Source organism: Vigna angularis, chromosome 1 (genome assembly GCF_016808095.1).
Source record: "Vigna angularis cultivar LongXiaoDou No.4 chromosome 1, ASM1680809v1, whole genome shotgun sequence".
Taxonomy (NCBI): domain Eukaryota; kingdom Viridiplantae; phylum Streptophyta; class Magnoliopsida; order Fabales; family Fabaceae; genus Vigna; species Vigna angularis.
In genome coordinates, this window is record NC_068970.1 from 34085368 (window position 1) to 34095784 (window position 10417).

Sequence of the window (10417 nt, forward strand, 5' to 3'; positions counted from 1 at the left end):
TTAAAAGTAAGTGAAAAGACAGAAATATAGATATAACTAATATGGTAATAAATACAAGCCGTTTAAAAAAGACCTTTAAGAAAAGAGAGGAAAGTGTCTATTTTTCAGCAAACATATATTTAGACAATTATATTTGAAATGTTTTATTATTAAAAAATGACATATGTGAACGACTACTATCAAAACAATAACCCCCACTTTAAACAGAAATCACCATAGAATTAAAATGAGAAAATGTTTTAAGTTTAACTATAATCAAATAGGAAAATTTGTGTAAATATAGAACAATGTAACTAAAAAAAAACCCTACTTTGTAAAAATGAAATTAAAAATCAGACATAAGTAATAGTTGGAAAGCCCAATGAGGAGACCGATTTGGAGTTTTTATGAAGAGTAGCCCAAATAAGGGAGGGTATACCAAGCCCTAAACAAGGTTCCCAGTTGAATATTGTCTGCAAGAAAGATTCAAGTCTTGTTTGGTGGAAGGAAGGGTAAACTAGGAGGAAAGGGTAGGAAGGAACAGAAAGCACAACAATGGAGGGTGGCAACAGCAACAACAACCCTGAGGACCTGGCGGTAGGGTGTTTGCTGTCGATCAGGACAACGTTGGGCGACGAATTCGAAGGTCAGGTTGTGACCTTCGATCGACCCTCCAACATCCTTGTACTCCAGGAACCTTCCAAACATGGCCCTCGTCGGAACATTAGGTTGCTCAAGGCTAATTACATCAAAGAGTTCACCTTTCTTGGCCAGGCCGAAGACCCACTTGATCCTTCCAACTGCTTTCTTGACCTCACCGCTCTCCAAGCTAGGGAAGAAATTGCTATCAGGTATTTTCTTGCAATTCCCCAGATTTTTTCTTTTTTCTAGTTTTCTTTAAATGTGTTCTTTTATGAAATTCATGTGTGGCTTCAAATGATTTTGGATGTAGACAAGCAGAGGCTGATGCTGAGAGGATTGGGGTTGGGGTTACCAGCGAGGCGCAGAGCATCTTCGATGCTTTGTCCAAAACGTAAGTGCTGTGTGAGTGAACGAACCACTGTGGTGTGGATCGGGATTTTAGTGATTGTCTAGTTTGTTTCCTGGCGTGTATATTTTATCTTTGATTAGGTTTTGAAGCCAATAGACTTTAGAGCATGTCACTCATAGAATACACCATTTGTAGATTGTTGTGGAAATGTGTGTGATAAAAGAAATTATAAGCTCGCATCTTGCCCCTGTCAAATAAGGATGGATAAATTTAATTGAGTACAGAAACAAAGATAGGCAAACTTACTTAAGCATACCCATAGCGTGCTGTATGTGTTTAGTGCTGTGGAATGACCCTGGGGTTCTGCAAATTTAGCATATCCATGTGCATTTGAGTAGTTTTCCTTTGCGGTATTATAGTGGTGCTGTAGAGAGAGATATCGGACGTCAATATTGTGTTACAGTGGCGTAAAGAGTAAAGCTGGTTGCTATGGGATTCAATATAGCAGAGTGGTTTTTAACAGTGACTTTTTCCCTGCTATAGGAGCACTGCCATGGTATAGGATTCAATAACCCATTCTTACCCCAAAAATAATGGTTTTTAGCATATTTTGAGTTAATTATGTTCCCCCCCTCCCCTCATTTCTAATGCATTTTTTTATTCAAAATCGTAATGGGATTTTAATCTATTTTGACCATTTAACAAAAAGTTAACTCTGTTTTGACTTCTATTCCTCATACTCTACAGGACTATCTTTTCCCTCTTTGTGCCCATTTTTTTATTCTGCCTTCCCAGTTCACATTTAACTAAGATTTGTTACGCTTTTTTCCTTATACTAATTCAACCACAGTCTTTCATATTTTGACTTCATTGCCATGCTCTTGTTGCTTCTAGATTGATGGTGATTTGTGCATAAACTGACCTAATTATTTATCATAAGTCTCTTTAGTCTGGGTTTCTTTTTTGTTTTTGACTATCTATATGTATAGTATATACATTATTTATTTTTCAATTGCAAGTAAAAAATGGAAGGTGTCATACTACAAGTTTCTAAACTTAAATACCTTAGGCCAGTATTACAAAATGATGAGGAGATTAATGAAGACATTACATATAGGATATAAGTAAAATGGTTAAAATGAAGGCATTGGAGGTTATTTGAGATTGCCAATCACGTACCAAGCTCCCAGGGAAGTTTTATTATACTACTATACATGTGCCTATATTATAATTAAATGCTAGGTTTTAAAGGGGCAACAAGCAGTGTTGTTAAATAGCCACTCTAGTGGTACTATTGTGCTATGGAATTTCTCACATTGAGGATTGCAACTGTGTCTGATATTGCAGTTCCTATCATTGCTGTGGTTGCAGCATTCGTCCTGCATTCTCTTGTCATTTCTTTCAAGTCTTCAGCTAATTAAACTTCCGAGTTAATATAATTCTAGTTGATATATATCATATATTTAGACTGCTATGTAACTTCATAAGCCCATTAAACTATCTGCTATACGACATAACGGATTATTGGCTTTCTGCCATTGAAAACAAGAAAAATAGTGTGTAGCAAAAATGAAAATGTTAGATGGATGTGTGCCCTCCCATGGCCATCACGTTGTACATGGCTATTATCATTGAAGCAGCAATTTTTGAAGCCAAAAATGCAAAAATTGACTGTCAGAGCCAGCAAATTGTACTTCACTCAGTTCTTAATCACAAAATTAGATCCTGCCTCTCCTGCAAGGGTCACCAAGTTGCACATGGCTATCACACTCCAATTTTTTGTGTGTGCTTACATTAGAATGGATATGTTAGAAAATTGATATACCTTTGTTTTCTAGAAGATTTTTTTCTCCTGCAGTCATTATCTATAATCGTGGATATTAATTGAGTACTTGGACTTTTGGTATGGTTTCTGACTATGAATGCTGTTCTCAAACCCAACTATATAATTATCATGTATTGTATATTCTTGATATGATTTGAGTCCTCCTTCCAGTTTGCATTGATAGTTTAGTTAATTATTTTGTGACGATGCACATTTAATTGCATTTTTTATCGATATTTAGATGACAGCCATTCTTTAGAGAAATAGTATTTGTCTAATTTTTATGCATTTTGGAATAAAAGTTTTTAGTTGTTATCAAATTAAAAGAAACGGGGATCACTTGATAGCTCAAGTTGAACTCTGTAGTTATTGTGGATCACTTTTTGGTGCTTGCTGAGAGCACTAAATGCTCTGCTCCCGCATGCCTTAAGAGTGCCTCTTTGCCTTAGGATTTCAATCTTTCTAGCTTTTGTATATTTTTCTCAGGGGCTTAATTTTCTTTTTAACTGATTACGTTAGTATGTACTCAGGCTTCCAGTCCGCTGGGACAAGACAGTCATAGTTGTGATGAATGACGTCCGCGTCAGCAGTCCTTATCATCCTGATTCTGTTGTTGGAGGTACTCCTGCTGCAAATGAGCGAGTGAAGAAAGTGGTAAATATGTTTATTTTGCTATTTGTTATGGTGTGTCTAAATGTATGTATTAGCAACATGTCAAATATATTATACTCCTGCTGCTGCAGGGATTTATTATTCATTTTTATGAAACAACATTAGCAAGTGCAAAATGAAAACTTAATCAAGATAACTTGTAAATGAGAATAGATCGAAAGTCATAACAGGTTATGCTGCTGACAAAAATAAAATACAATATATACTTGTACATAATACAAAAGAATACAATATATAGATATATATAATTTAAAAAATCTTGAAATATTAATAACTAATAATAATATCATGTCTAATAAATTCAAATAATGATATAATCAAATCAAAGTGCCAACATTTCAAGTTCAAAACATAAAATACAACAAAACATAATGTAGGTGCTGCTCAAAACATAATGTAGGAGCTGTTGGTTCAATGCGGGTAGCAGTGGCAACGTCTGCGGGAAATGGTGGTAGTAGTGGTAACATCAGTGGAAATGGCCAAAGCAATGGCAGAAGCAGTGACAACCGTGGCATTACTGGTGGTGGTGGTGTCACAGGTAATAGTAACAATGACGACAAGTACATCACAATAATAAAGGAAACCGTAGGGTGAACTAGGTGAATATTTTGTTCTAACGGTTTGGGTCACGTTGTTTGGCCCAACACTAGGTTTTTAAAAGAATAACATGTGCGCTGACTTCAAAAAGGAAAATAAAGAAAATTAGGGTTTTAATTGCCTCAGGTCAGGTTGGATCCTGTTTGCATCTTTTTCTCCTTCATTTTGCACTTGCTGCCTCTCCTTCTATTCACACTTTGCTACTACTCCTGGTACGACCATCATACTGCTCTGCAACTTTTGCCATGTCTGTTCTGCGGCACTATTTCATGACACCCTGTTAGAATATTACCTCCTATTATGAAGGTTTATGAAAGAAGAAATAAGAGAAATACAGCTAATTGATTTAATTAGTTGAAAATTCTGTTAGTAATAGTTGTGGATTGAAGAGAGGTTATGAATAAATGTGTTATTGGGTATGGGGATAAAAGAGAAATAGTTTTGTGTGGGAGGTTGTTGGACCCTCTAAGTGCTAGTGGATGTATTGTGAACATCTGGTCCAATTGAAAGAAATACATAGAACACTCATTTTTTTTTTGTTTTCATTTGAGAATTCCTTTTGTAAGAGTTTCTGATCCATCTATAACACCCAAAGCGGCCACAATGGGCTGTCATGAAAAACTCACATTGCCACCCCCATGTTATGACAACCATCTATAAATCTGCCACCATGGTGGAGATATTGTAAAACTGATAATTATAACAATATTCCTGATGGTATCGGATCAACTATTTATTTCTATATTATAACACTTCCTTTCACGCTAAAGGACAGGTCATATGTGTTTAGCTTGCTATAAGTTTATTCGATCCTTTATCCTCTTAGAGGCAACCATCTATAAATCTGCCACCATGGCAGATATTTTGTAAAATTGATAATTATAACAATATTCTTGATTGTATTGGATCAACTAGTTATTTCTATAATTTTAACACTTCATTTCACGCTGAAGGATACAGGTCATATGTGTTTAGCTTGCTATAAGTTTATTCTATCCTTTATCCTCTTAGAGGCTTGATGAATATGTTAGCCAATTATTCATTAGAGTTGACAAATCCGGTGGTGATGTCTCTTGACTCCAATTTTTCTTATGAAAATGGCAATCCACCTCAATATGTTTGGTTCTCTCATGGAAGTTATGGTTAAAGGCAATGTGTAATGCTACTTGGTTGTCACATTCAAGGTGCATTTGAGAAGTTTCTTCAAATTTAAACTGAGTTGTTTTAGCCTTATGAGCTCACAAATGACTAATGCCATTTCCCTATATTCTACTTTTGTTCTTGACCTTACCACACCACGTTGTTTCTTACCTTTTCACGATATTTAATCACTTCTTACAAAAACATAGTATTTGAAGTGGAGTGTCTATCTCTAGGTGGAAGTGCCCAATTAGTGTTAGAATATCCAACAATCAGAGTATTTCTCTTACTATTTAAGAAATGTTACAAGTAGATCCTATTTTGAGAGTATACAATCATCGACACTTAATAATTGATTTTCTAGTTGAAGAGATATCAATTCCTAAGTACCATTGCTTTGAAGTGCACACATCTCATCAATCATCATTTGTTGCCACTCTAGGTATTATAAAGCTTTCACTTGAACACTTAGGAATAGGAATAGAAGATAACAAGAAAAAAAGTATATTGTATGGGGAAAGCCTATGATAGTTGAGGTGTGTAAAGTGGGGAGAAGGGTTATAAAGTATATTGTATGGAAGACGTTTGTTGTCTTGCTAGGAAAACCATGCAAGGAGAAACATTTATATGGAACGTGGCCAATTCTTTTACAGAAAGAACATTGAGGATGTTTGTATCCACTTTGTGAAAAGGAAGCGATATTTAAGGAAGAATTCCCAAACAATTAGAATTACAATAACAATCTACACTCCACAGTCAATGCCAACCACAAAAGATGGAAAGTAGAGGTGGAGGAAGAGTATGAGGAGAGAGGAGCCTCTCAACCAAAGGTGAAAGTGGAGAAACAAGGGCAAGGAGGTCCGATGAGCCTTGTGGACAAGACACAGAATTGTTCTGGTGACAAAAAGGTTGTCTTCAGAGGTTGTCAGTGGATGGTACAAAGGTGACTGGCAGCGGATAGTGGCCGATGTCGGTTGACTAATGGCAGTCAGCAGAGGCTGACAGTGGCAGCAGAGGCGAGATTAACCTACTCTAGCACCAACTTAAGACTAAAAGTATGAGAAGAAAAGCTTAAGAGATTGATTATCTCAGTTGATCTTTGTTATTTATAGAAGAAAATTATATAACAATTATCTTGGTAATTAATGCTAACAGATCATAGATACAACTGCTAAGCACCTACATTTAATATGTATTCTAACAATTATCTATATATTTAATACATATTCTGACCAAAATCATGAATTCAGATTTGAAATAATAACCATGGTAGGTAGCCCCCACTAATAGTTAGTTATGTTAGTCCAACAAATAAAAGGGATTATGTGAATTAGCCTCCAACTGAGTAGACCCATTGAGGGTGGGTTTATGTTAGTAGACAAGTAACTGTATATAAATAGGAAGAGCGATTGAGTGGGATTCCGTCTTGTCATTTGGGATGATCGGGGCCTTTGAGCATTGGGAGGTCCAATATTGAGCATTTGTCCAAAAAACGGCTTCAAGATTGATTCCTAAATCTGATGGAAGGGAGATAGATCGCTGATCAAGGTTGAGCAATATTTTGGGGCCAAGGAAGTTCATGAAGGTAGGAATCGGTTAGAATATGTATTAAATATAGGTAGTTGTTAGAATAGGTATTTAGTAGTAGGTGGTTATCAATTGTACCTATGAGCTGTTAGCATTTAATTATATAAGGAATATCTAGGTAATTAATGCTAATAATTCATAGGTACAACTGCTAATCGCCTAGATTAAATACCTATTTTAATTGTTAGAAGTCTTACATCAACTAGAGAGAGATAAGACAATTTAGAGTATATATGTAGATGCAAACCTTAGCATACAAGCCGATTTTTTAAGGTTGAGTTAAGTTTAAAGTTCACTTCTTAACACTAACAACCACCTATATCTTATACATATTCTAACAATTTTCATTTGACCTCGTGGTCACACTGGTGAAGCCGTGTTTGTATTCTGTTTAGAAAGTTTGCAAAAAATTTAGGACAAATACAGGCAACAAGGTTTTCAATTTAAATTTCATTGATTCAACTTTCAGTGATTTGTAATTAGTGTTTAAGGGAAATAATGCAGTTTGTTTCTTGGTAATAATTTACCCTAATAGCCTTTTAAAATAAAACATTTTGATGAAAAACTTGGTTGATATTGACATTTTATTTTCCTCGTTTGTAGCTTGAGTTTGAGAGGAAGAGGTTGCAACTTCGCAGTTCTGGTGGTCAGTAAAGCTTCATATTTGCATCCTTTTACGGTCAGGAAAGCGCCACCCAGGAGTAAACATGATGGGTATGTTGCTTTTAACAAACCCTATACAAGAGGGTTTTCCAAGGCATATTCCTGACTTCAGATATCTTTTGATTATCTGTCTTGAGCTCTCAAGTTCTGTCTTGCTTATGGAGTTCATTTGAGGTACTTGCTCCAGATTCTTCTTAGGAGTGAATGCTGAAGCATATGATGTATGGTGTGTTACACTTGGAAACCGAACAGGTGACTGGGTTTATATAATTTGTCAGTTTGCTGTTGGGAAGTTTAACCAATTACAACGGGCTAACATGAACTCAAAATGACTTTAATTTGTTCCTTGTCTAATAATGCAAATGCTTCGGATAAATGAAGCTGATATACCTACCTGAAGCTTTCTAATTTTTTTTATTTCTTGTTTCTAAATATTTATGTGGTATTATTTGTTTACTTAGCTGTCCCTTCTATGATAAGTTTTATTGTTGTTGGTTTTTGGATTTTAATCTTCTGTGGAGAGATCTTTGGCGATATTTTATTGCATTTTGGGGTCAGATGGGAAAAATCTTTGGCAATATTTCGATTGCATTTTGAGGTCAAATGGGAAAACATAAAGAGACACGGCTGGGGAAGTATTTTGTTCTGTTTTTTGGGGTAGGGTATGTATAACATGCTTTCCGATTTCTTTTGAGATGATCCTCAAACAGAAATTTATGAAATAATAAATACATTCCATTTCTTCAGTTCATGTTTTGCATCATTCTGTCTTGTTCTGAATTTGTCCTCTATGTCTAGATTTGTAGGTTCCGGTCTTCGATTTATGAATTGTGACTTTATTGTCTTTGAATTGGTGTCACCCTGTGTTTGGGTGTGATTTGGAGACGAAGTTGTCTTTTGTGGGTCAAGGTTCTGCTCTGATTCAGTTGTATCTGGTCTTTGTTCTCTGTTCTATATGATGCCCATTTATGCCTAATTGTATTGTTTCTCTCTCTCTCTCTCTCTCTCTCTCTTTTCATTTAACAAATATTTTCTCTCTGGTTTCTGTATTTTCTTCATTTGGGCTCTATTTCCCAACCTAGAATCAGAGTGTTGGCCTCTGCTGGAAATGAAAATTTCATCATGCTGCATCGCATGAGCTCAGTTTGGTCCTCTCTTTCTTCACTCCAACTGCTCTCCCCTCCCCACTTCTCCAAAACTCAGGATTTCTACATTGCTATGGAGTTGACTGCCGTTCTAGCTCAGACTCTTAATGGTTTTTTGGTCTGATTTCAGCAATGATTTTTTTTTTCATTGAGATCTGGATGTGTGGTGTCTTGGAGCTTAGTGCTTTGTTTCTTGAAGATTTTGTTTGAGTTCACTTTGAGCCTTTGAATGTTCCCTTTTTTGGTCTTTCAAGTTTAGGTGAGTCATATTTGACCAATTGCAATTTTGGCTGTGATGCACAAGGGTGGTCAAAATTTATTGTCATTCATCTTGTTGTTCTTGTTGTTTTCCCTGTCTTTGGCAAGAACACGTGGTATCCTTGCTTTTTTCAGGTCACAATCCTACAATTGCTGAGATATGGATATGGATAGCACTTTCAATCTCATCTGCCACATCACCACCTCATGGCAACCTCCTTGAGTTAGGTTGGGCCAAAGCTTAGGAGGAAGCAAGGAGATGGTCCCTATGATGGATATGGTTGCGGAAATGAGTGAGAAAGGGGTGATATGATGTGAAAATGATGGTGGTGTGGTGATAGGATCACGACTTTTAGTGATAGGATGAAGATGGTGTGTAGTTTGAAGGTTTAAGGAGAGGTTAGGCCAACTCCATGAGATAGGTGACTAGAAGGGCCTCTAGGGTTGTTTAGTCTTGATCAAGGAAGAATGAGGTTACAATTTGGCAGAATAACATTACTAATTTCTAAGATGAAATACAAGGGTGGAGACACCTCTATTTATAGGCCAAGGGTGTCTTCTTCTAACCCTAAAGGCATGATCTCCCACCTTTGCTCTCATTGGCCAAAAATGGGGCCTTCTAACCTCTCCAATGATGGGAGGAGATGTGGCCACTCAAAACACAATCTTCTCCATTCCTAGAGTGCGATGTGACCACTACTAAAAGCAAATCCTCTCCAATGGTGGAGGGACATGTGGCCACTACCAAAAAGAAAAACTCTCCACTTTTAAGGTGCCATGCGGCTACTTTTTAAAAAGTAAATCCTCTCTAATGGAAGCATGACACATGACACACTTTTCACTTGGTTTGGATATCTAACTTAGGGAAAATCTCATGCTACTTAGGCCTTAATAAAGTCTTAATCAAACCTACACTACATGGCCGAATACAAGGCCTAAATCTTATACTATTCACTTTTCTTCCATGATGGCCCAAGTAAAACACACCTTTGTTTCTTGTTCTATGGATGGTTCTTTCTGGAGGAGCTTGACCATACTTCTAGTGGTTGGACCCTTGGCTATGAGTTTGTCATCACCACCTCCATGTCTTACAAAATTCTAAGAATCTGATGCACAAAATCCTCTGCCTAAGATGTCGTTTTGCTTTTATCAGTGCTTCAATCAAGCTAGCACTATTTGTTCTCATGATTTCTTGACTTGGTAGTATTGTTAGGGCTCATGATATCCTTGGATTGCTTGATTGACAAAATAGTTATTTCATTTACAGTTATCATTGGTCTAATTTTCTCTTCCATTTTGTTGACCTATGATGTATATATCATTTGAGGAAGGTCTAATTAACATTATTTTGGTTTCGCTTCAAGTGCTTGTTTGATGAATCGTCTTTATAATTGTGAATGATATTACAAGCATGCATTTTGCTAGTTTTTGGTTTGATTAATTCTTATCTACACTTGGTGCATGTATCATTAGTGCTACTTCTCTTTCTGTCATCTAAAAAGATTGCCATCATTGCTAAGGACCAAAGGCCAAGATATTCCAATTGGTTCTAATGGGGGA

At 36.3% G+C, this 10417-nt stretch overlaps 1 protein-coding gene across 1 annotated transcript; it reads left to right on the top strand.

Annotated features, from left to right (window-relative positions):
- The first annotated feature begins 377 nt into the window (after window positions 1–377).
- LOC108321373 (uncharacterized) lies at window positions 378–7914 on the top strand. The gene is made up of 4 exons (XM_017553117.2): window positions 378–830; window positions 932–1012; window positions 3326–3449; window positions 7395–7914. The coding sequence occupies exons 1-4, from the start codon at window positions 535–537 to the stop codon at window positions 7443–7445; spliced, it is 552 nt and encodes a 183-aa protein (XP_017408606.1). The 5' UTR covers window positions 378–534; the 3' UTR covers window positions 7446–7914.
- Window positions 7915–10417: the final 2503 nt, after the last annotated feature.

What these genes read in the sequence shown, in the direction of transcription:
- LOC108321373 (XM_017553117.2), top strand. Translation starts at nt 535, where the DNA reads ATGGAGGGTGGCAACAGCAACAACAACCCTGAGGACCTGGCGGTAGGG. An exon ending in AGGGAAGAAATTGCTATCAG is followed by an intron (nt 831 to 931) that starts GTATTTTCTTGC and finishes TTTTGGATGTAG; the next exon opens with ACAAGCAGAGGCTGATGCTG. An exon ending in TTCGATGCTTTGTCCAAAAC is followed by an intron (nt 1,013 to 3,325) that starts GTAAGTGCTGTG and finishes GTATGTACTCAG; the next exon opens with GCTTCCAGTCCGCTGGGACA.